At 40.2% G+C, this 27592-nt stretch overlaps 1 protein-coding gene across 2 annotated transcripts; it reads left to right on the top strand.

Moving 5' to 3' along the window:
* rxrgb (retinoid X receptor, gamma b) lies at positions 1-26060 on the top strand. Of its 2 annotated transcripts, none has more exons than XM_046836366.1 (10): positions 1-184; positions 18427-18626; positions 19097-19238; positions 20174-20353; positions 20490-20647; positions 22107-22236; positions 22420-22552; positions 23858-23949; positions 24466-24571; positions 25500-26060. In XM_046836366.1, exons 1-10 carry the CDS (start codon positions 154-156, stop codon positions 25645-25647), a joined length of 1320 nt encoding a protein of 439 aa, XP_046692322.1. In that variant the 5' UTR covers positions 1-153; the 3' UTR covers positions 25648-26060. The 2 variants fall into 2 exon arrangements, with proteins under 2 accessions (XP_046692322.1, XP_046692321.1); XM_046836365.1 differs by having other exon boundaries at positions 20487-20647.
* Positions 26061-27592: the final 1532 nt, after the last annotated feature.

The following is a 27592-nucleotide window of genomic DNA, read 5'->3' as shown; positions in this document are numbered from 1 at the left end:
CCCACCCAGGCTGAGCTCCGGTGCAGTTGAATCGGTCCGGCAGTCCGGCAGCGGAATGGACGGAGATGCCGCTGTGTGACTCGGAGCCTCTCTACAGCCAGCCGAACAAGAACCGGAACAGGAAGTCAGCGGAAAACACGGAATTAACCGGAAATGGACAACAGTGACCCGTATTTACATCTCAGTGAGTTTTACTCGCGTTTTCTTTGGCTCTTCCGCGCTCTTGTTTACTTTCTGTGCGTGTGCGCGCGCACGCGCGTGTGTGTAAAGACACGGTAGACTTTGCGCTGGAAGAAGTCACAAACTTAGAGACTGTGTGTGTGTGTGTGTGTGTGTATGTGTGTGTGAGAGAGATCACTGATATCTTATATCTATTTATGCTTGTTTTTATGCTTGTTTTTTTTTAAGGTCACACCTGTGTCTTGGTGACATGGTTTACACTATTCAGAGTGTGTGTGTGTGTGTGTGTGAGTGTATGAGTGTATGAGTGTGTGAGGCAGGTGTGTGATGGTGTGTGTAAACGGCCTGGTGATGTTCTGGTGGTTAATGTAATGTAATGTTACACTTGATCTCTGTGCATTTGACAAGTAGATGGGTTTATAAGCAGCTCTTGCGCATCATCACCCTGGAGTCAGATGTTTTCTCTGCACTCGAACCACACTCTCACCTCCATCAGATGTTCTCAGGGTTTGGAGTGCTCCAGTGGGGTGTACATGATGATAAGAGCAGGAATCGTCACTAGATTCCAGCTGTCATGTGACAATCAGGACGTGACACTGTTCTACATACTTCTTTTCCTCAATCAGTGGCATTAGGGGCATCAAATGACCATATTCTACACCTGATCTCACAAACGCCACCCCAGAGCGCTGCTCCAGGATCCTCATGGGGTCTGCGAGGGTTTAGAACATGTTGGTCAGTGGTGCTACGAGCCCCGGCTATTGAAGTCGAGTTCAATATGGAGTTAAATGTTTAATTAAATGCGTTTCATTTCTAAGCTCAATCCTGATAAATACCTGTGAATTAAGTATAACATTAGAACGCTGTTTGTGTATAGAATAATGTGTGGAATAGTGTAGAGAGTTTTTCTGCGAGAGGAGAGAACCCACCCACCTGCTTGAACCCATTTCACGTCTTCTTTATTAACAAACTACACACATTACACGAATTAGTCGGATATTGAGGAGAAAATCCAAGATGACTGGCACCTCCCCCAGCCACAGAAAGCTACCAGAGCTTCATTCTAAACACTCGGGGTGTGCTTCTTCATGTCTTATCAGCCTTTGTGTAATCAGCCTTCACCACAGCGGTCGATTATCAAAACCAGATCCTCCACCAAGTTATCCATGAAGCAGCAAAGTATCCAGCATGTGGGCCCTGAAGCAGCCTTGATGTAGGAGACTTTCTGTCCTGGCAGGAAGAGACTCAACACCGGCTGCTTCTGTGTTTACCGCCGAGGGCAGCAAGCTGTAATCCAGAGATTTGTCACATCTGGCAAGTAGGGTGGTCACAAAATCGAGTTGATGTTGTTTCCAGCAAGAAACTCACATGTGAGGAGAGTTTGGTGATGGAATAACAGATGTGGTAACATGTGTGGTCAGAATAGCACGTGTTGCACAGCTGCCGATGTTCACACGTACGCTGACATATGAAGCTCGGTGCTCACTGTGACTGTGTGTGTAGCCTTGTCTCGTCCATATCCTCAAATACAGCTGATCATCGGCACCCTGGCCATGTATTTATGACTTCCTTTCCTTGTACTCTAATGTACTGTTGTAGACGACTAAAACAACTGGTGTCTGGATATATTTTTCTCAACTGCTTAAATGATGCCGATTGACTTCAGGGCAAACGAAATTTTCTCTTCATCCCTGTTCCCTGCAGAGAGACGTAAAGGTTTCACAGACATAGGGATGTGCATCTCCATAACTGAGGCTGATGCGATTCGCATCTCGATGCATAGCCACGTGAAGCAGCTACCGTTATGATGCGATACGATTCACCACTAATAATAGTTTATACTAATAATCTTATCGCACTGCGTCATAAGAATCATTACAATGCAGTGCAAAAAATACAATGCTATAGAATTCAATAATGTACAGATATTTCACTTTAGTTTTTTTTATTCAGACAGACAGCAAATCATCAGTTATGTAAGTGCCTTCTGACTTCTAACATATGGCCCTTTTACATACAGTGCAAAAAAAATGCAGCTCTACCTCTGCCATGTTAATCTGTGATCTGTGGGACTCTCAGGACGCAGGTTTCCGTCGTGTTGTGATGCGTCATATTCACGCAGCAGTAGTGGAGCAGTGGTGCTGAGAGAACGCACTTGAGAAGCAGTTTCGTGAGGAGAAATCAATCTACATATCAAGAATTGGGCACAAATTATTGCCCACTTTCTAAATAACAAAAGTATAGCACATCTACTCAGAATCCTATCGAAATAAATAATTTTTTATCGATGCAGATTTGCTAAAAAACACGATGCATAGTGATACAAATGCCTACTTGTATCTGATGCAAATCGAAGCATTAAAAACAATAAATGGGTGAATCTTACCATCTCTACTGTACACCAGGCCTGCATAGTCCTTGGTTCATGACGACTCAGTAAATCACTCATCGATTTACCCACAAGGGTTCATCAGCAGAATCATACATTTAGCTACATTAGGGATTAGTTGCTGTTCCTGATTCATAGCCATGTGACTGACGTGCACACACACACAGACACACACATACATACTTGCACACTAGAGATTTCTTGCTTAAGATCTGGTTGCTCAAAAGGTTGCTCAGGCGGTGTTATTTTTTATTTTGCTGACACTGAGACAAAATCTCAGCTCCTTCCTTTTTTTTTTCCTGTTCACATTTTTTTTCTTCACCAAACTTCATTCTGCGAGTCTGGGAAAGTACTTGACCTCTGCAGAAGTAAAGTCAGATGGATTCTCATGGTGTCATGAAAGGCCTAAATGTTTTCTTCATCTTCTTTGTGTGAGAGAGAGAGAGAGAGAGAGAGAGAGAGAGAGAATGAGAGCATGAATAAGAGGACTGCAACTACAAGCTTGCTATTCTTTGTGTAAATGCTGACTTAAACAATGCAACTTTACTTTGCTGGTCCAACGACTCACACACTTACACGTCATCTTACACGTTAACACAACACACCCTGAGCAGCTTCTGTGTGTTCTAGAGTAAGGAAAAAAATTACTAATGCTGTACAAGCTGCAGTGTGTGTAAATCTGTGGTGTGTGTGTGTAAAGCTGCAGTGTGTAAAGCTGTATTGGTGTAAAGCTGCAGTGTATATACACTGCAGCTTTATACACTACAGCTTAACACAGAATACAGCTTTACACACTGCAGCTTTACACATACACACCACAGATTCAATTCAATTAAATTCATTTTTATTTGTACAGCGCTTTTAACAATGAACATTGTCTTAAAGCAGCTTTACACAGATAATGTGGTGATTAAAAGTAAATATGTTCTTTATAAGTAAGTTTGTCCCTGATGAGCAAGCCGGTGGCGACTGTGGCAAGGAAAAACTCCCCGAGATGGCATAAGGAAGAAACCTTGAGAGGAACCAGAGTCAAGAGGGAACCCATCCTCATCTGGGTTGCACCAAATGTCCATTTGTAGCAGATATACAATGTTGCGGGGTACAGTGATGATGACTGTTGACATTAACTACAGACCAATCCATCCTAAAAACAGTCGTTCTTACTCCGGAATTTCATGCAACACATCAAGGTGTTGATGAGAAACCGTCCCAGGCTGCACAGAGTGGCCTCCAGTCGAAGAGAACACTATTCAGAGGCAGGCCTGGACGAATGGGAAGATCCACAAAGAGGAGAGAGGCAGGAACAGTGATCACTGGAGCCTCATGTTTAACTCGAGAGAGAGAGAGAGAGAGAGAGAGAGAGAGAGAAGAGGGTGACAGGAAGAGAAGGGGATACCTAAGTGAACGTGTGAATGTGAGGGGACGACAGCATACAAATATCCCAGTTAACCAAACACTCTATATCCATGCTCCCTCCAGATCTGCGCCTTCACCTAAAAAAATCTACTGATAAAAGGCTTGACTAAATAAATATGTTTTCAACCTCGACTTGAACACTGAGACTGTGTCCGAGTCCCGAACACTGATTGGAAGGCTGTTCCATAACTGTGGGGTTTTATAAGAGAAAGATCTGCCCCCTGCTGTAGTCGTCATTATTTGAGGAACCAACAGATAGCCTGCACCTTTTGATCTAAGTAGGCGTGGAGGATCATACTGGTACAGAAGTTCACTCAGATACTGCAGTGCGAGACCGTTAAGTGCTTTATACGTCAGTAGTAGTATTTTATAATCAATGCGAGATTTGTTTGGGAGCAGTGTAGACTGATTAAAACAGGAATGATGTAGTCATATTTTTTAGATCTAGTGAGGACTCTTGCTGCTGCATTCTGAACTAACTGAAGCTTATTTATGCACTTACTCACACACCCAGACAGTAAAGCATTACAGTAGTCTAATCTAGAAGTAACAAAAGAATGAACTAGTTTTTCTGCATCCTGTAACAACATCATATTTCTAATTTTAGCAATATTTCTAAGGTGAAAGAAGGCGATCCTGGTGATATTATTCACGTGAGACTCAAAGGAAAGACTCGGGTCAATAATCACACCAAGGTCTTTGACAGCCGTACACGCTGAAACAGAAACACCATCCAGAGATGCTACATAATCTGAAAGTTTGCTTCTAGGTGCATGTGGTCCCACTAAAAGTACTTCCGTCTTATCTGAGTTGAGCAGAAGAAAGTTATCAAGCATCCACTGTCTAATGTCCTTTACACACTTCTCAACATTGTTAAGCTGATCTCTCTCATCTGGCTTTGCTGAAATATACAGCTGTGTGTCATCAGCATAGCAATGGAAGCGAATACCATGTTTATGTATAATTTCACCAAGATGCAGCATATATAAAGAGAAAAGCAGTGGGCCTAAGACAGGTCCTTGAGGAACACCAAACTTTACCTCAGAGAGTGTGGAAAACTCACCATTTACATCAACAAACTAATGGCGATCAGTCAAATAAGACCTGAGCCAAGAGAGAGCTGTTTCCTTTATTCCAACAACGTTCTCAAGTCTAGCAAGTAGTATAGTGTGATCAGTGGTGTCAAAAGCTGCACTACAAAACAAGTAAAGAGACAAAACCCTGATCAGAGGCCAATAACAGGTCATTTACCACCTTAACTAGTGCCATCTCTGTGCTATGATGAGGCCGAAATCCTGACTAATACATTTCAAAAATGTTATTCATAAGTAGGTGTGAGCATAACTGCTGTGCTACAACCTTTTCTAAAATTTTGGATATAAAGGGGAGATTTGATATTGGTCTGTAGTTGGACAGCTGACATGGGTCAAGGTCAGGTTTCTTAATTAGGGGGTGGATAACTGCCAGTTTAAAGGATTTAGGTACATAACCAGTGCTAATGGAAGAGTTTATTATTTTTAAAACAGGTTCAATTACCTCTGGAGTTATCTGTTTAAAGAAACTTGTAGGCAAGGGATCGAGAATGCAGGTTGATGATTTTGATGAGGAAATTAATGAAATTAAGTCATTCTCATGAATAGGAGTGAAGCTTTGTAGTTGATTGTTATAATTACACTGCTGTCTACAGGGTTACTTGTAAAATAATTTGGATTTATATTAACCGTCTGGATTTCTTGCCTGATGTTTTCAATTTTATTATTAAAAAAGTTCATGAAATCATTACTACCTAATGATGGTGTGCATGTTAGTGCAGTGCTTTTATTCCCTGTTAATTTTGCTACTGTGCTGAACAAAAATCTAGGATTATGCTTGTTATTTTCTATGAGGGTGGAGAAATATGCTGATCTAGCAGCACTAAGAGATTTTCTATAATTTAGGAGGCTCTCCTTCCATGCTATTTGAAATACTGTTCATTTAGTTTGACACCATTAAAAAAAACAATGCTGCAGTGTGTGTAAATCTGTGGTGTGTGTGTGTGTAAAGCTACAGTGTATAAAGCTGTGTTGTGTCTAAAGCTGTACTGTGTGTAAAAATGTAGTGTGTGTGCAAAGCTGCAGTGTGTAAAGCTGTAGTGTGTGTAAAGCTGCTTTGTATAAAGCTGTAGTGTATAAAGCTGTAGTGTGTAAAGCTGCAGTGTATAAAGCTGTACTGTGTAATGCTGCAGTGTAAAAAAGCTGTATTGTGTATAAAGCTGTATTGTGTGTAAAGCTGTAGTGTATAAAGCTGTGGTGTGTGTGTAAAGCTGCTTTGTATAAAGCTGTATTTTGTGTAATGCTGCAGTGTAAAAAAGCTGTATTGTGTGTAAAGCTGCAGTGTGTAAAGCTGTAGTGTGTGTGTAAAGCGGTAGTGTATAAAAGCTGTATTGTTTATAAAGCTTTAGTGTATTAAGCTATACTCTGTGTAAAGCTGTACCGTGTGTAAAGCTGTAGTGTGTGTGTGTGTGTGTGTGTGTGTGTGTGTGTGTGTGTGTGTGTGTAAAGCTGTACATGTGTGTAAAGCTGCATTGTGTGTGTAAAGCTGTTGTGTATAAAGACGTATTTTGTGTAAAGCTGTACTGTGTGTTAAATTGTAAGCTGTATTGTGTGTAAAGCTTTAAGCTGTATTGTGTGTAAAGCTGCAGTGTGTGTAAATCTGTGGTGTGTGTGTGTAAAGCTGCAGTGTACAAAGCTGTACTGTGTATAAAGCTGTATTGTGTGTAAAGCTGCAGTGTAAATAAGCTGTAGTGTATAAAGCTGTATTGTGTATAAAGCTGTAGTGTATAAAGTTGTAGTGTGTGTAAAGCTGTAGTGTATAAAGCTGTGGTGTGTGTGTAAAGCTGCTTTGTATAAAGCTGTATTTTGTATAAAGCTGTAGTGTATAAAGCTGTATTGTGTAAATAAGCTGTATTGTGTATTGTGTGTAAAGCTGCAGTGTAAATAAGCTGTATTGTGTGTAAAGCTGTACTGTATATAAAGCTGCAGTGTAAATAAGCTGTATTGTATATAAAGCTGCAGTGTAAATAAGCTGTACTCTGTGTAAAGCTGCAGTGTAAATAAGCTGTATTGTATATAAAGCTGCAGTGTAAATAAGCTGTACTGTGTGTAAAGCTGCAGTGTAAATAAGCTGTATTGTATATAAAGCTGCAGTGTATAAAGCTGTATTGTGTGTAAAGCTGCAGTGTAAATAAGCTGTATTGTGTAAAGCTGCAGTGTAAATAAGCTGTACTGTGTGTAAAGCTGTAGTGTATAAAGCTGTATTGTGTGTAAAGCTGTAGTGTAAATAAGCTGTATTGTGTGTAAAGCTGTACTGTGTGTTAAGCTGTAGTGTATAAGGCTGTATTGTGTGTAAAGCTGCATTGTGTAAATAAGCTGTATTGTGTGTAAAGCTGTATTGTGTGTAAAGCTGTACTGTGTGTAAAGCTGTAGTGTATAAAGCTGTATTGTGTGTAAAGCTGTACTGTGTGTTAAGCTGTAGTGTATAAGGCTGTATTGTGTGTAAAGCTGTAGTGTAAATAAACTGTATGGGTATAAAGCTGTAGTGTTTAAAGCTGTATTGTGTAAATAAGCTGTATTTTGTATAAAGCTGTAGTGTATAAAGCTGTATTGTGTAAATAAGCTGTATTGTGTATAAAGCTGTAGTGTATAAAGCTGTATTGTGTATAAAACTGTAGTGTATAAAGCTGTATTGTGTATAAAGCTGTAGTGTATAAAGCTGTATTGTGTAAATAAGCTGTATTGTGTATAAAGCTGTATTGTGTGTAAAGCTGCAGTGTAAATAAGCTGTATTGTATGTAAAGCTGCAGTGTAAATAAGCTGTAGTGTGTGTACTTGGATGCACACTGTACCGCTGGTGTAGCTGTAGATCGTCTCCCATCACTAGGGCTTTATCTGTGCCACTAAGCCATGTGATTGCGTTCAATTATGCCTATATGGGCCGTTTCCTTTATGAGCTGACATATTTTTAAGAGGTATATTTGTTCAAGTTGCCCTGAAGGTGTTCTCTTTCTTTCTTTCTTTCTTTCTTTCTTTCTTTCTTTCTTTCTTTCTTTCTTTCTTTTGCAGAAAACATCATATTGATTCCACCATTCATTATATATTATGCAGTGTGTGTGTGTGTGTGTGAGCAGTATGGAGATCACTGAGCATGTAGTTAATGCACTGTTATATTGGCTTTTTAGCTTTATATCATGTGATCTTTGTCATTTGGGAAGTAAAAATGTTCATCTCAGTTGTTAAGGATTTTGTAGCAATTCCAAATTAAGGTTAGTTTGTTCCTGGTATGAGGGCAGAGATTTCCAGTTTGAATCAGTAGCTGAATACAACATTAGTACTAAGCTTTCCTTTCTTCACAGGGACATGCGTACACTACAGGGGCTATAGGGGTGGAGCCACAGACCTCTGACTTAAGTGAGAGAGTCTTCTTTGATGATACAGCCATGATACCTAACTGAGCTGTGATACTATCTGCACAGAGCTGTGATACCTCACTGAGCTGTGATACCTCACTGAGCTGTGATACCTCACTGAGCTGTGATACTATCTGCACTGAGCTGTAATACTGCACTGAGCTGTGATATTGCACTGAGATGTGATACTATCTGCACTGTGCTATGTAAACTCACTGAGCTGTAATACTATCTGCACTGAGCTGTGATACTATCTGCACTGAGCTGTAAAACCGCACTGAGCTGTGATATCGCCCTGAGCTGTGATACTATCTGCACTGAGCTGTGATACCTCACTGAGCTGTGATATCGCACTGAGCTGTGATACTATCTGCACTGTGCTGTGATATCGCCCTGAGCTGTGATACTATCTGCACTGAGCTGTGATACCTCACTGAGCGATGATATCGCCCTGAGCTGTGATACCTCACTGAGCTGTGATATCGCACTGAGCTGTGAAACTATCTGCACTGTGCTATGAAAACTCACTGAGCTGTGATACTATCTGCACAGAGCTGGGATACTATCTGCACTGTGCTATGAAAACTCACTGAGCTGTGATACTATCTGCACAGAGCTGTGATACTACCTGCACAGAGCTGTAATACTATCTGCACTGATCTGTTATACTTCACTGAGCCGTGATACTATTTGCACTGTGCTGTCATTCCGCGTGATACCTCACTGAGCTGTGATACTATCCGCACAGAGCTGTGATACTATCCGCACAGAGCTGTGATACTATCCGCACTGAGCTGTAATACTATCTGCACAGAGCTGTGATACTATCTGCATTGAGCTGGTATACTATCCGCACTGAGCTGTGATACTATCTGCATTGAGCTGGTATACTATTCGCACTGTGCTGTGATACTATCTGCACTGATCTGTTATGCTTCACTAAGCTGTGATACTATCTACACTGAGCTGTGATATCGCCTTGAGCTGTGATACTATCTGCACTGAGCTGTGATATCGCCCTGAGCTGTGATACTATCTGCATTAAGCTGTAATACCGCACTGCGCTGTGATACTATCTGCACTGATCTGTTATACTTCACTGAGCTGTGATACTATCTGCACTGAGCTGTAATACCGCACTGAGCTGTGATATCGCACTGAGCTGTGATACTATCTGCACTGTGCTATGAAAAGTGACTGCGCTGTGATACTATCTGCACTGATCTGTTATACTTCACTGAGCTGTGATACTATTTGCACTGAGCTGTCATTCCGTGTGATACCTCACTGAGCTGTGATACTATATGCACAGAGCTGTGATACTATATGCACAGAGCTGTGATACTATCTGCACTGATCTGTTATACTTCACTGAGCCGTGATACTATTTGCACTGAGCTGTCATTCCGTGTGATACCTCACTGAGCTGTGATACTATTTGCACTGAGCTGTCATTCTGCGTGATACCTCACTGAGCTGTGATGCTATTTGCACTGTGCTGTCATTCCGCGTGATACCTCACTGAGCTGTGATATCGCACTGAGCTGTGATACTATCTGCACTGAGCTGTAATACCGCACTGAGCTGTGATATCGCACTGAGCTGTGATACTATACTAAGCTGTAATACTATCTGCACTAAGCTGTGATACTGCCCTGAGCTGTGATACCTCACTGAGCTGTGATACCTCACTGAGCTGTGATATTGCACTGACCTGTGATATTGCCCTGAGCTGTCATATCTGCACTGAACTGTGCTACCTCACTGAGCTGTGATACTATCTGCACTGAGCTGTGATATCGCACTGACCTGTGATACTATTTGCACTGAGCTATGATACTGCCCTGAGCTGTGATACCTCACTGAGCTGTGATACCTCACTGAGCTGTGATACTATCTGCACTGAGCTGTGATACTATCTGCACTGAGCTGTGATACGGCCCTGAGCTATGATACTATTTGCACTGAGCTGTGATAATCTCTGCACTGAGCTGTGATACTGCCCTGAGCTGTGAAACCTCACTGAGCTGTGATACTCTCTGCACTGAGCTGTGATATCGCACTGAGCTGTGATACTCTTTGCACTGAGCTGTGATATCACATTGAGCTGTGATCTCACACTGAGCTTTAAAACTGCCTTGAGCTGTTATAATGCCTTGAGCTGTGATACTATCTGCACTGAGCTGTGATACTATCTGCACTGAGCTGTGATACTATCTGCACTGAGCTGTGATACTATCTGCACTGAGCTGTGATACCTCACTGAGCTGTGATACTATCTGCACTGAGCTGTGATACTATCTGCACTGAGCTGTGATACCTCACTGAGCTGTGATACTATCTGCACTGAGCTGTGATACTATCTGCACTGAGCTGTGATATCACATTGAGCAGTGATACTGCCCAGGGCTGTGATGCCGCACTGAGCTGAGTGCATTTCTGATGTTCATCCATATAGGAATGTAGCGGGCGGCTTTACAGTAATGAATCAGGACAGAAGTTTAGGACTTTGTTCTTTGTGTAGCTGTGGAAAATATGTAATGGTGTAGCAAGGCTCCTCTTTATGGTCTTGAGGTTTCTTACATACATTATCAGTAATATACATCACAATATACAGTAAAAAAAAGGTTCTATTTAGCACACACACTACTCCGGTAGAGAGTACACACTGATGACTTCATAATTTCAGCTTTTTTTTGTCGCACATGCACATGTCAGGCTTCCTGATAGAATTTGACCTGATTTGACAGTGTGTTGGTTTGGAGCAAATGATTTGGAACAGTAAGTGTGCTGTAGAGTGCAGGAGTCTCTCTCATGCCTATGTGACTTAAAGTATGTCACAAGACTTGGCTTTGGTTTGTGCGTGTGTTTGTGTGTGTGTGCAAGTGTGTTTCTTGGCATTTTGCATGTCAGATGTCTGTGTTTCATGCTGGTTTTGGTTTATTTGCAGTTAATCAGTAACGTGCAGTCAGGTGTGTTTCAGTGACACTGAGGTGTTCTGTGGAAAAAAATCAAACCTGGATTGATGCAGTTTATAGATGTAATGTAACAGAGCTTCAGCAGTACTACAAGATGACAGAACCTTGACATTCAGAGAAAGATCTCTTTGAACATCATCTCTGGTTGCCACCCAGACCACCCGGCTTGTTTTCTGCGCTCAGTTTAAAAGCCTGCATCTCTGATGGTATCGGAGTGTATTAGTGCCTATGGGCAGCTTTAACATCTGGAAAGGCTCAATCAATGCTGAAAGGTATATACAGGTTTAAGAGCAACTTATGCTTCCAGCAAGATGACATCTTTTTCAGGGGAGTCCTTGCATATTTCAGCAAGACAATGCTAAACCACATACTACCTCTTTTACAACAGCATGGCTTCATAGTAGAAGAGTTGTCCTGCCTGCAGTCCAGACCTTTCACTAACTGAAAACATTCGGCACATATTTAAATGAAAAATACAACAAAGAGGACCCAGGAGTGTTGGGCAGCTAGTTGGGTAGTTTAAACGTTTGATATGTTCTCTATGTTTCATTGGAAATTGAACTATGGCTTTATGAATTCATAAATCATTACATTGTTTTTATTTACATTTTACTTCGTCCATCTTCATGACAGGACATTTATTAAATGTGGCATTGAAGCAGGTCATGCCATGATGGAGACATTTCCAGCGATATTTTTCCCCGCTATAAGAAGCACACTTTTTTTTTTTTTTGCTTTTAGACGTATCGTATGCTCACAGCACTGTCCAGGGGAACTGACAAAACAAACAGTAGATTAAAGGATTTTACATTATTGTAATCCGGTCATTTCCTGTAAATATAAACACGACTCATGATGTTAGAATCACATAGATCACATTATCTTATTGATCATGGTGAACTTTAATGTTTTAGCTGAACTTTTGTTCTAAGCCACTGAAAGCCAACTGTAGATGGTTGTCAAGATCTTGTAGCACTTGTGACAAAGTAAATGTGCTTCAAGCATGTGATTTCCTTTAGTTTTTCTTTTAAAAGAGTCCAAGGTCAAAACGTTTTTCATCTCGCAAAAATTATTTTATGATGAATTGCAGCTGCTGGCTCTGATATACAGATGAGCTTACTCTAGTCACACAGTCATGAACACAACAACCTTTTTTCTTTGCTGCTTTAATCTTTTTAGACTGTAAAAAAAAAATCTGCTACAACCTGAACCAGAGCAGGATTATTCCTCCTTCTCTCTCTCTCTCTCTCTCTCTCTCTCTCTCTCTCTCTCTCTCTCTCTCTTTATCTCTCATACCGCTCATCTGTTAAATGACAGCTGGTGTCTGATGAAATCCACACTGCCAGACCAAATCGGCTTCAGTGTTACAATTGATTAGACATCAACTTAATTTGGAACAGAACTCTGTGCGTGTGTGTGTGTGTGTGTGTGTGTGTCTGTGACTGTCCCTGTGCTGCTTTAATCGGTGATTACCACTTACCGGTTTAAAGCACTAAAGTACACTGATACAATAAATATATTTATACAGTACAGTGATATACATCTATGTACAGAGATACAGTAAACTAATACAGTACAGAGATACAGTAAAGAGATACAGTACTCTTATACAGTGCACTAATACCATAGAGATACATTACAGAGACACAGTACACTGATACAGTACCAAGATACAGTACACTAATACATTACAGACACAGTACACTAATACATTACAGAGACACAGTACACTAATACAGTACAGTGATGCAGTACACTAATACAGTGCACTAATACGATAGAGATACAGTACACCAATACAGTACAGTGATACAGTGCACTAATACAGTAGAGTGATACAGTACTCTAATACAGTACAGAGATACAGAACACTGAAACAGTACAGATACAGTACACTAATACAGTACACTAATACATTACAGACACAGTACACTAATACATTACAGAGACACAGTACACTAATACAGTGCACTAATACGATAGAGATACAGTACACCAATACAGTACAGTGATACAGTGCACTAATACAGTAGAGTGATACAGTACTCTAATACAGTACAGAGATACAGAACACTGAAACAGTACAGATACAGTACACTGATACATTAGAGATACAGTACAGTGATACAATATAGTAATACAGTACACTAATACAGTACAGAGATACAGAAAACGAATACAGTAGCGATACAGTGCACTAATACAGTGCAGAGATACAGTATACTAATACAGTACACTAAAACAGTACACTAATAAAGTACAATAATACAATCAAAAGATACAGTTCACTTATACAGTACACTAATACAATACAGAGATACAGTACATTAATGCCGTACAGAGATACAGTACACTAATACAATACAGAGATACAGTACACTAATACAATACAGAGATACAGTACATTAATGCCGTACAGAGATACAGTACACCAATACAGTGCACTAATACAGTACACTTATACATTACAGAGATACAGTGCACTAATACAGTACAGAGATACAGTACACTAATACATTTACATTTACATTTGCGGCATTTAGCAGACGCCCTTATCCAGAGCGACGTACAGTGCACTAATACAATAGAGACACATTACAGAGACACAGTACACTAATACAGTACAGAGATACAATGCACTAATACAGTACACTTATACAATACAGAGATACAGTGCACTAATACAGTACAGATACAGTACACTAATACAATACAGAGATACAGTACACTAATACAGTACAGAGATACAATACAGAGATACAGTGCACTGATACAGTACAGAGATACAGTACACTAATACAGTAGAGATACAGTACACTAATACAATACAGAGATACAATACACTAAAACAGTGCACTAATACAGTACACTAATACAATACAGTGATACAGTGCACTAATACAGTACCGAGATACAGTACAGAGATACATTACACTAATACAGTACAGAGATACATTACACTAATACAGTACAGAGATACATTACACTAATACAGTACAGAGATACATTACAGAGACACAGTACACTAATACAGTACAGAGATACATTACACTAATACAGTACAGAGATACATTACACTAATACAGTACAGAGATACATTACAGAGACTCAGTACACTAATACAGTACAGAGATACAGTACACTAATACAATACAGAGATACAGTACACTAATACAGTGCACTAATACAGTACACTTATACAATACAGATACAGTGCACTAATACAGTACAGAGATACAGTACACTAATACAGTACACTTATACATTACAGAGATACAGTATACTAATACAGTGCACTAATACAATAGAGACTCATTACAGAGACACAGTACACTAATACAGTACAGAGATACAGTACACTAAAACAATACAGAGATACAGTACACTAATACAGTGCACTAATACAGTACAGAGATACAGTGCACTAATACAGTACAGAGATACAGTACACTAATTTAGTAGAGATACAGTACACTAATACAATACAGAGATACAGTGCACTAATACAGTACAGAGATACAGTACACTAATACAGTACAGAGATACATTACAGAGACACAGTACACTAATACAGTACAGAGATACAGTACAATAATACAATACAGTGATACAGTGCACTAATACAGTACAGAGATACAGTACACTGATACAGTACAGATACAGTACACTAATACAATACAGAGATACAATACACTAAAACAGTGCACTAATACAGTACACTAATACAATACAGTGATACAGTGCACTAATACAGTACAGATACAGTACAGAGATACATTACACTAATACAGTACAGAGATACATTACACTAATACAGTACAGAGATACATTACACTAATACAGTACAGAGATACATTACAGAGACACAGTACACTAATACAGTACAGAGATACATTACACTAATACAGTACAGAGATACATTACACTAATACAGTACAGAGATACATTACAGAGACTCAGTACACTAATACAGTACAGAGATACAGTACACTAATACAATACAGAGATACAGTACACTAATACAATACAGAGATACAGTACACTAATACAGTGCACTAATACAGTACAGAGATACAGTGCACTAATACAGTACAGAGATACAGTACACTAATACAGTACAGAGATACATTACAGAGACACAGTACACTAATACAGTACAGAGATACAGTACAATAATACAATACAGTGATACAGTGCACTAATACAGTACAGAGATACAGTACACTGATACAGTACAGATACAGTACACTAATACAGTGCACTAATACAAGAGACACAGTACATTGATACAGTACACTGATACAGTACAGAGATACAGTACACTAATACAGTACAGATACAGTACACTGATACAGTACAGAGATACAGTACACTAATACAGTACAGAGATACAGTACACTGATACAGTATAGAGATACAGTACACTGATACAGTGCACTAATACAGTACAGAGATACAGTACACTAATTTAGTAGAGATACAGTACACTAATACAATACAGAGATACAGTGCACTAATACAGTACACTTATACAATGCAGAGATACAGTGCACTAATACAGTACAGAGATACAGTACACTAATACAGTACAGAGATACATTACAGAGACACAGTACACTAATACAGTACAGAGATACAGTACAATAATACAATACAGAGATACAGTACACTAATACAGTGCACTAATACAGTACAGAGATACAGTACAGAGATACAGTACACTAATACAGTGCACTAATACACTAGAGACACAGTACAGAGATACAGTACACTGATACAGTACACTGATACAGTACACTGATACAGTGCACTAATACAATAAACACATTACAGAGACACAGTACACTGATACAGTACAGAGATACAGTACACTAATACAGTGCACTAATACAATAGAGACACATTACAGAGATACAGTACACTGATACTGTACAGAGATACAGTACACTGATACAGTACACTAATACAGTACACTAATACAGCGCACTAATACAATAGAGACACATTACAGAGATACAGTACACTGATACAGTACAGAGATACAGTACACTAATACAGTACAGAGATACGGTACACTAATACAGTGCACTAATACAATAGAGACACATTACAGAGATACAGTACACTGATACTGTACAGAGATACAGTACACTGATACAGTACAGAGATACAGTACACTAATACAGTGCACTAATACAAGAGACACAGTACATTGATACAGTACAGAGATACAGTACACTGATACAGTATAGAGATACAGTACACTGATACAGTGCACTAATACAATAGAGACACATTACAGAGATACAGTACACTGATACAGTACAGAGATACAGTACACTAATACAGTACAGAGATACAGTACACTGATACAGTATAGAGATACAGTACACTGATACAGTGCACTAATACAACAGAGACACATTACAGAGATACAGTACAGAGATACAGTACACTGATACAGTGCACTAATACAATAGAGACACATTACAGAGATACAGTACACTGATACAGTACACTGATACAGTACACTGATACAGTACACTAATACAGTGCACTAATACAATAGACACATTACAGAGATACAGTACAGAGATACAGTACACTGATACAGTGCACTAATACAATAGACACATTACAGAGATACAGTACACTGATACAGTACACTGATACAGTACACTAATACAGTGCAATAATACAATAGACACATTACACAGACACAGTACACTGATACAGTATAGAGATACAGTACACTCATACAGTACAGAGATACAGTACAGAGACACAGTACACTTATATAGTACAGAGATACAATACACTTATACACGCACATACTATAGTCTGCTCTCAAAACCTTAATTTGTACTTTAAACCCTGAGCAACAGGTCATCACTATCACTACAGAAGCCCGATTGTGAGATACCGAATATGAGGCAGTATTCAGTACTAGTAAATAAATAGTGTCACCAGGTGACAGATCTTGTCGCAAATAAAATCATGGCACAGAAAACTGTTAAAGATCAGACACTACAGCTGGTCACTGAAAGAAAGCCCTGCACATGAGACATGCTTGTGGTTTTATGTGTATGTTTGTCACAACTAAAGGTTTTTGAGTGGTTCAAGCAAAACGGTTTGCTTTATTGCCTGGTCATACCTCAGCCACATGTTCGAGTCAGAATTGTGTTATTATTTTATAAATAAACTGTTTTCCAGTGGTTGCTTTTAAACAAAGCCGAGTCCTTCAGCGAGGCATGAGAGTAAAAGGTGGGTTGTTTCATGCTGAGATGGAAAACAGTTTGCTTTACTGGTTTACAGGTTGTATCTAAGAGTCAAGAGCTTTTCTGTGGTAAGATTTTGAGCCATTATTACATACACAAATGATCAATTATCGAATCTTTACATCTGTTTACGGTGTTTTATTAGCAGCTGATTGACCGGCTTCTTCAGCGTGGTCTCTTAGTGTTTGAAAAGTTAAATTCTTGTTCATGCCTTCTATGGGGTTTGCTGAAAAAGTACCCTTTACACACAGATTGCATGATGAAGTTCTCCTCGAAGTTTCACTGGGTTTATCTTAAGTTATGGTTACTTGTGTAACGTTAAGTTATGGTAACTTGTGTAAGGTCCCCTGGTGGTCTAGTGGTTAGGATGCGGCGCTCTCACTGCTGCGGCCTGGGTTCGATCGCCGGTCAGGGAACCAACCCCAGCCACTCTTAGTGCCGGTCCCAAGCCCAGATAAATGGGGAGGGTTGCGTTAGGAAGAGCATCCAGTGTAAAAAGATGTGCCAAATCAAGCATGCGGAGGATCCGCTGCGGCGACTGCTAACAGGAAAAGCCGAAAGAAAGCTCATGGTTACTTGTGTAAGCAATTCGATAGCGCACAAGTACATGTCCTTTTTAATATCTTCTGTTTCTTCTGCATTGCATTTTGTTGTCCTGGAGGTAGCAGAAAAGAGCAAACGCTTCTGGAAGTTTATTACCCATGAATATTATTCATTATAATGTTTTTTTTTTCCCCACAGACTCACTTGGGACACTGAACTCCTCTCTCTCACAGCCTGCACCAGTGAGCTCCATGATGGGGCACTCGTCTGTCATCAGCACCTCGCGTCCCCTTACTGCGTCTATGGGCTACTCGGTCATCACTTCTTCAATGAGCTCGCCCTCCGTCTCGCTACCCTCCACGCCTGCCGTGGGCTTTGGTCCCCTCAGTAGCCCACAGGTACATATTCTACAATCAGATCAGGCTAGAGGTCTCGAGTTGGCAGGTTCTCAAAATGAGCCCTATCTGTGTAGCTATGTGGATGGTTCGACGTGTGTGTGTGTGCGGCACCAAGATGCACTATAGGACGGAACTGAGCTGTCGCTGACTGTTGGATGTTCTGACTGAGGTTCTGCTGGGAAACCTGGGTTCCCTGGATTCATGTGGATGTTACTTTGATATATAACACCTAGCTAAAAATTGTTACCTAACGGTAGTTCAGGAAAAGTTCAAGGAACATGAGGGTGCCTGTGCAATGCGTTATTTTCTCATGGATGATGGATGGATGGATGGTGTTTCTACAGTAATGAATCCAGAAATCTACAGTTTCATTGTGTGTTTGCAGAAGAAATGTAAGACCTGATCTTAGCTCTTTCTGTTTCTCTTTCTCTCTCTCTCTCTCTCTCTCTCTCTCTCTCTCTGTCATGCAGATGAACTCTTTAAGCAGTGTGAGCAGCTCAGAGGACGTAAAGCCCCCTCCTGGTCTGCCCCCTCTGGCCAACAGCTACCAGTGCACCAGCCCCGGCTCCATGTCCAAACACATCTGTGCCATCTGTGGGGATCGCTCCTCAGGTAACCATTGTGATTTTATCTACAGATAGGTCTGTACGCTGTAAGATACCTTTATTTCATGTTTTTTTTTCAGCGTTTGCAATTTTGTCGAAAATATTGGAACGAGAAACTGTTTGACCAGGTACAGTACAGTGCAGTGAAAAAAGGTAGAGCATTCACAGATAATTAAATAATATTTGTATCTAGTGGGTTTTTTTTCGGAGAAGTTACATGACTCGTTTATCAGGCTGGATACGAAATGGTTGAGATTAGAGGTCGACTGATTATACCGATAGCTAGGTTGGAGCGTACTTGCTTTTTATTTTGAAAGGATACTGGAAAAAGCAAACATAACACTCAATGTGAAATAGTACTGAGCTTTATTCCAAAAAAATAAATATATAATACAGAACTGATCATGAAAATGTGCTAAATGAAATAAATATGACTATATTAATTATATGAATAAATATGATATTGCTAAATATTCAAACAGAAAGAAAAAAGTAACACTCTAAATAACAACAAACAGCATGAGGCGTCAGTGATTGGCCTCTAGAGGCTGCTCTTGTACTGTATAACACCACCCGGAAAAATCAGTATGGATTTTTGATGAATCGGTCGACCTTAGTTAAGATATTGAACTTTGGAACAAAAGGTTATGAGTTAAAATCTCTTTTCTACCATGCAGTCACTACTAGGGTCCTGAGCAAGGCCCTTTACCCTTAACTGCTCTTGCTGCAGTGTCTTTCTACCAGCTAAGCATCAGGACAGCCTGGATAAGTGCTGGGACTGATAGCTTCGATGATAAATAATTAAATTTTATTTTTGCAGACGAGACAGCAGTTCTATGTGGGTGCTGATTTAGTACGCTTGAGGTTGAGGAACTTTTTCCTAGCTATTTCTATTGTCATTTTTGGATTACAGACTGTGTTTTGGCTTTTTCATGGATGTAGGAAAACACTACGGTGTGTACAGCTGTGAGGGGTGCAAAGGCTTCTTTAAGAGGACCATCCGGAAAGACCTGACCTACACATGTCGAGACAGTAAAGAGTGTCTGATTGATAAACGCCAACGCAACCGCTGCCAGTACTGCCGCTACCAGAAGTGTCTGGCCATGGGCATGAAGAGGGAAGGTGTGTGTGTTTGTTTACTAAATGCTTATACCAAAAGTGACACCAAATACTCTCATCCAGATATAATACAGGTATGTAGTAGTGGATCAGTGCTAACAAGGACGGTATTTATGTCCCTTCTGGCTCACTGTAGCAGTTCAGGAGGAGAGGCAGCGTGGGAAGGAGAAGTGTGACAGTGAGGTGGAGTCTACCAGCAGTTTTAACGAAGACATGCCCGTGGAGAAGATCCTGGACGCTGAGCTCGCAGTGGAACCCAAAACAGAAACACATGCAGATGACAGTCCAGGAAACTCTGTAAGTCTGTAAGAGTCTAGAGCATGAATTTTGTGCAATGAGTAAGATCAGCAAGCCGTAACATAACCAAGGGGTGTGGGGCGGTGGGGGGGGGGGAGGGGTTGGTGGTATTTAAAGTGTTTTTAAAGAGCATGTTGCGATTTTTTGATTATTTACTGTTCCAAAATTAGTATGAGTTGGTCATTTTGGATCATTTGAAATGCTGAAAACAAAAGAAATATGAATATACAAGATACAAGAACCTGGTAAACATCTACTGAATGAATACGTAATATGGTGTAATTATATTCCTGCCAGGTTTCTGGATGTTGGTTCACCTTTTTTGATTGGCATTACTAGAGGCCATTTGTTTGCTGATTGAAGTAATTACAAAGCTGTCATTTAGTCCAAAATCAGAATTGAAGATGTATTAGAGATGTGCATCTACATAACTGAGGCTGATGCGTTTCTCATCTCATTTTCTCATCAATTTTATTACTTTGGTTCAGACAGACAGCGAAATCATCGATTTACTTAAGTGCCTTCTGATTTATGGCCCTTTCACACACAATCTACATGTCAAATATTGGTCACAAATTATTGGTCACTTTCTAAATAATTAAAGTATAGCTCATCTACTTATAATGATAAATCGATGCCTCACATCATTAACTTTTATTCAGATGCGCCGTAGCAAATCTGTGAATTTTACGATCCCTAATATGTAGAGATTGTCATGGGAAAAGTGCTGACAAAACTCTACGAGTGCACCACCATTGGGTTATATATGGGTCCAATTTGGAAGTACGTTTATAGCAGCGGTTGTTTATTTGTGCCACGGACCGGCCTTCAAGGTGTGGCGGATAAATACAACAAAATAAAACGATACGACCGGCATGGTATTTTCTAAATATAATAATAAATGTGAATCCACTGTGTTAGCGGCCGGAGCAGCCCCTTTAAGAAGGTGGTGGATGGAGGTAAGACGTGACCGAGGCATCATGACATGCATCAAGAGTGAGTCATAGACAGATGTGGTGGAGAGAATCTGGTAATTTTCCAAAATAAAGCATTGTTCAGAATCAGATAATAAATAAAATGGAAATAATGTAAGTTATGTATTCTTTCTGTGCGGCCCGGTACCAATTGACCCACAGACCGGTGCCGGTCCACGGCCCGGGGGTTGGGGACCACTACTTTCAAGTATATTAATGGCTCTGATACTCTGGGTCGAGAGCCACACTGTGAGTTGGTTTATCTTTGTAAATCTTGAAAGTTGTATTCACTCAACTTTAGATCAATGCAACAAATATTGTGTGCCACCGCCACCTACTGGTCGAAAGTTAAAACAAACGATTACAAATGTTCGAATCTAACTGCTAAGGAAACTACAAATCACAAGGCATTGCCTCAGAGAGGTGAAAGAGAGAGCACTTTCTTTTTTTCTTACTTTCTTTATCTGTTTTTTTTTTTTCTTCAGACCAATGACCCTGTCACTAACATCTGCCAGGCAGCAGACAAGCAGCTTTTCACACTGGTGGAATGGGCAAAAAGGATACCGCACTTCTCCGAACTTCCCCTGGACGATCAGGTCATTTTGCTACGTGCAGGTAACTCCAACATATAAACACACACACACACACACACACACACACACACGCTGCTTTACAAAGATCTTCTGTCTGCTCTCTCCTTTATAGATGTATTACACTTACAGCTGTGTTTTACTCGTGTCCCTCGTTGCTAATGTTTTTTTCTCACCTCTTGGTGTTTCCTCTTACGGTTCTCATCAGGCTGGAACGAGCTGCTCATCGCCTCGTTCTCGCACCGCTCCGTCACGGTGAAAGACGGCATCCTGCTGGCCACAGGGCTCCACGTGCACCGGAGCAGCGCCCATAGTGCTGGTGTGGGCTCCATTTTCGACAGGTTTGTTCGCCTCGTTCGCTAACATTTCTGCTCATTTATTCTGCTTGTACTACTCAAGCACTTTAGTGAAATTCGACAAGTACAAGTAAAGTTACCGGTCTAAAAACTGTATTTTTTAACAGCAGATTCTATTGGAGTTAAAAAAAGTCAAGGGAATATAAATTTCAAACTAGTTGTTTTTCATTGAAGGAACTAAAATGATTAAAAGGAAAATTAGTAAATAATAAAACAAATTCACTACAGTCCATGACTTGCGTCTAATGTGAGTTATGCACTTTTTGCAGCGAAAAGAAAAAAAATCTGTTCTAATGTAATTTAGACAGCGGATCAACAACTTGCATGTGGATGAACAACTTCAGCGTTTTCCGCAGTGACGAATCAGAGCTCTTTGATTGGACACTACATTCTCAACGAAAGTGTGTGATTGGTTCTACAGTACTGCTCCAATTTAATACACCTCAACTATTACATTTTTCATTCATTTTATATGACACTTAAATCATGACACTGCTAATAGAGCTAGCTTCACTGTGCAGTGGGAGATTTCCCCCATGGTGCTAACAACGTTAGCAATGTCAGGCGCTGATGCAATGCATCAGTACAACCATGATGTAAACTAAAGATATCAATAATATTCACTCACCTCTACATGCTTGCACAGGTTTGAAGTACACAATAGGCACCCCTGAGAAAAATGTATTTGATTTCAACTGCATCTTTAGATAAGCACGCCTCAGTCTTTAGAAACTCGTCCTGAACTCGGCTATCAGATTCAGTCCGGACCATCCAAGGAAGTGGGAGCTCGGTGGTTAAGGCTCTGGGTTACTGACCGGAAGGTTGGGGGTTCAAGTGTCGGTATCGCCAAGCTGCCACTCTTGGGCCCTTAAGCAAGGCCCTTAACCCTCTGTGCTCCAGGGGTGCTGTAACATGGCCGACCCTGCGCTCTGACCCCAGATTCTGATCCAGCTGGGATATGTGAAAAAAGTTTCACTGTGCTGTAATGTATATGTAACACATAAAGGCAATTCTATTCTACTCTATTTTATTTTATTTTATTCTATTTTTATTTTATTCTATTTTATTTTATTCTATTTTATTTTATTCTATTTTATTTTATTCTATTTTATTTTATTTTATTCTGTTCTATTTTATTTTAGCAGTAGGAGGACTGATGTTATGTCTACTTGCAAATTGGTAACTTCGTGTCTTTTTTGCCTTTTTACGGCAAATACTCACTAAAATGCATTTGTTCTCGTGTGTGTGTGTGTGTGTGTGTGTGTGTGTGTGTGTGTGTGTGTGTGGCAGAGTGTTGACTGAGCTGGTGTCTAAGATGAAGGACATGCAGATGGATAAGACAGAGCTGGGCTGCCTCAGAGCCATTGTTCTGTTTAACCCTGGTTAGTCTCAGACACACACATACACAAACACACACACACACAGACACACACAGGCAGGTTGGAAGGTTAATAAGTGAATCACATGAAAGGAACACATCTCCTAGTTGAAAAGTGAAGGGGTGGTTTAGTGATGCTTTCGGTGATGATCACAGTGATGCTTATATAAATTTTCTCATTAATGTTTTCAGTGATGCTTAGTAATGATCTCGTGCTCAGTGATTCTTTCAGTGATGAACTCATGCTCAGTGATTCTTTCAGTGATGATCTCAATGCTTAGTGATTCTTTTAGTGATGATCTCATGCTTAGTGATGCTCTCAGTGATGATCCAGCCTGTTGTCCAGCTGAGCTTGGTTTTGTAACCGATCGCTGGATATATATATATTTCTGCCAAGTTAATTTCTTTGTCTGAATGATTCAGCATTGTTTAACAAATGATATTATATAAATGATTTATAAATAAATGTGTGTGTGTGTGTGTGTGTGTATGTGTGTGTGTGCATTGTGTGTGCTTGCAGATGCGAAAGGCTTGTCTAACCCTGCTGAGGTGGAGATGCTTCGAGAAAAAGTCTATGCATCGTTGGAGTCCTACACCAAGCAAAAATACCCCAAACAGCCGGGCAGGTAGTTCACTGCCCCGCACCCTCCTGATCTCTGACACAGTTCAAACAAGCTTTCAGATCTCACTGACAAGTGTTTCTCTTTCTTTCTCAATTAGCCATTGAAAGCTTACAACCTCAAATTTCTTTATATAGTTTATTCATCACATGCTGTCCACTTTATTAGGTACACCTGAAAAACCTTGGTGTTACGAGAGATCAGAGGATGTGAAATAAGCCCTGCTTATGCAGTAAAAGTCAACCAATGGATTGGATTTTACTGATACTGATAGCTAGGGTGGATCGTATTTGCTGATAACTGATTAATCAACTGATTTAAAATGGATACTGGATAAAATACAAACATAACACCACATATAAAATAGTACTAAACATTTTTACAAAAATAAAAAAAACACGTGAATTTAAACTGAAACAAAAAAGATACATCCAAAATTAACAAAACAGACACTTCAAAGAAACAGCACGTGTTCTCAGTGATTTTCCTCTAGAGGCCGCTCTCGTACTGTATAACACATACCCGGAAAAACTCGGTATTAAAGTAATCGGTATTGCCAATTGTTCCAGCAATCAACTAATCAGTGTCAATTAATCGACAAATTCGATGATTCAGTCTACCCCTAGAATGCAGAATGTATAATACATCAAACCTTCAGGTAATTTTGCTCCAGTTTGTTCCCATCTCCCCAGATTTCTGTTCTTGGGTAATAAGAAAACGGCATAAAGAGGGAATATATGAGTTTCTAGATCCTTTCGGCAAACTCAGACCTGGCACTAAATCCATGTTAAAATATTTTGACCTGCATCTGTGTAAGTTTATGGTTTGTGTTAACTCCTGTAGGCTTAAAGAGCGTCAATATCTATGTGTTTTCTATAAAAACAAACCCAATAGTTTGTTATTGACTAATGAAATGTGGTATGTGTGTTGTCAGGTTTGCTAAGCTCTTACTGCGTCTCCCTGCTCTGCGTTCTATCGGACTGAAGTGTCTAGAACATCTCTTCTTCTTCAAGCTGATTGGAGACACACCCATAGACACCTTCCTCATGGAGATGCTCGAAGCACCCCATCAGATCACATGACATACACCCCGCCCCCTAATCATTTTTTTCTTTCTGTATGTGTGTCCATGTAAGAACTGGTAATGAATGAACTTGACTGAGGATTGAAGCTAGGTGTTTTGTTCTCAACACAATCCTGAAGTAAGTTCGTGTGTGTGTGTGTGTGTGTGTGTGTGTGTGTGTGTGTGAGATAAAGAGAGTGTGGGGTTTGTGGGGTTCAGGACTGGGTACGAAGTAGCTCTTCATCTACCCTGTCAAAACGAGTTGTAATAGATTGGTTTTGAAAAGAACTTTCTCTTGTAAATAGATGGTTTTCAGGCATCAAACAGCAAACCAATGCAACAAAGAACATTTATTTTGTTGAAAAAAAAAAGGAAACTTGTATTCAAAATGCAGAATTTCTAAAGAATGTCTGAATTAAATATTTAAATTTATCCAGCTTCTTTTTTTTCTTCCGGTTTGTGTGTAGAATATCCTGCACAGCATCCCGATGCAAAGTCGACGATATGATACGTTAGAGATACATATGAAGCAGCTACTGATGATTATCATTTTACTTTAGTGTATTCACACTTCTAACACATAATCCTTCTCACATGACTTTGTAGTGCAAAAAAGACAAAAGATTCAGTAAAACCTGATGTTTTTTTCTGTTGTGTTTCCAGGAAGATGCAGCTGTACCATGTTAATCTGTAATCTATGCGACATTCAGGACATGCGTCCGTCTTGTCTCTGTTTTGATATGTCATATTCACGTAGCGCAGTGGTGCTGAGAAGACGCGCTCGAGAAACAGTTTAGCAAAAGAAATCAATCTACATTAAAAGTATTAGTGTGCTGGTACCGATCTTTAAGAATAAGGGAGATGTGCAGACCTGCAGTAACTACAGGGGAATTAAGTTGATCAGTCACACCATAAAGTTATGGGAAAGAGTAGTGGAAGCCAGGCTGAAAGAAGAGGTGACCATCTGTGAGCAACAGTATGGTTTCATGCCGAGGAAGAGCACCACAGATGCCTTATTTTCTTTGAGAATGTTGATGGTATAGAGAAGGTCAGAAGGAATTGCATTGTGTATTTGTGGATTTAAAGAAAGCGTACGACAGAGTGCCAAGAGAGGAGATGTGGTACTGTATGAGGAAGTCAGGTGTGTCAGAGAAGTATGTGAGGGTGGTGCAGAACATGTATGAGGACAGTGTGACAGCAGTGAAGTGTGCACTATGAACGACAGACTGGTTCAAGGTGGAAGTTGGACTGCGTCAAGGATCGGTTTTGAGCCCTTTCCTGTTTGCAGTGGTGATGGACAGGTTGACAGACGAGGTCAGACAGGAGTCTTCCTGGATTATGATGTTTGCGGATGATATTGTGATTTGTGGTGAGAGTAGTGAGCAGGTTGAGAAGAGCCTGGAGAGGTGGAGGTACACGTTGGAGGGAAGGGGAATGAAAGTCAGTAGGAGTAAGACAGAGTACATGTGTGTGAATGAGAGGGAGGTCAGTGGAATGGTGCGGTTGCAGGGAGAAGAGGTGGAGAAGGTGGAGGAGTTCAGGTACCTGGGGTCAACAGTGCAATGTAATGGAGAGAGTGTTAGAGAAGTGAAGAAAAGAGTGCAGGCAGGGTGGAGTGGGTGGAGAAGGGTGACAAGAGTGATTTGTGATAGAAGTGTATCTGCAAGAATGAAAGGGAAAGTTTATTGTGGTGAGACCTGCGATGTTGTATGGATTAGAGACAGTGGCATTGAGTAAAAGACAGGAGGTGGAGCTGGAGGTAGCAGAGCTGAAGATGTTGAGGTTTTCGTTGGGTGTGATGAGGATGGACAAGATTAGAAATGAGTTTATTAGATTGACAGCGCATGTAGGACGTTTTGGAGACAAGGTGAGGGAGGCGAGATTGAGATGGTTTGGACATGTACAGACTGCAAACAGGAAAGGGCTCAGGGCCGATCCTTGATGCAGTCCAACCTTCACCCGGA

This window comes from Silurus meridionalis, chromosome 23, assembly GCF_014805685.1.
Source record: "Silurus meridionalis isolate SWU-2019-XX chromosome 23, ASM1480568v1, whole genome shotgun sequence".
NCBI classification, from domain to species: Eukaryota; Metazoa; Chordata; class Actinopteri; order Siluriformes; family Siluridae; genus Silurus; species Silurus meridionalis.
The sequence above is the reverse complement of the archived record's forward strand: the minus strand, read 5'-3'. Positions and strand labels throughout refer to the sequence as shown.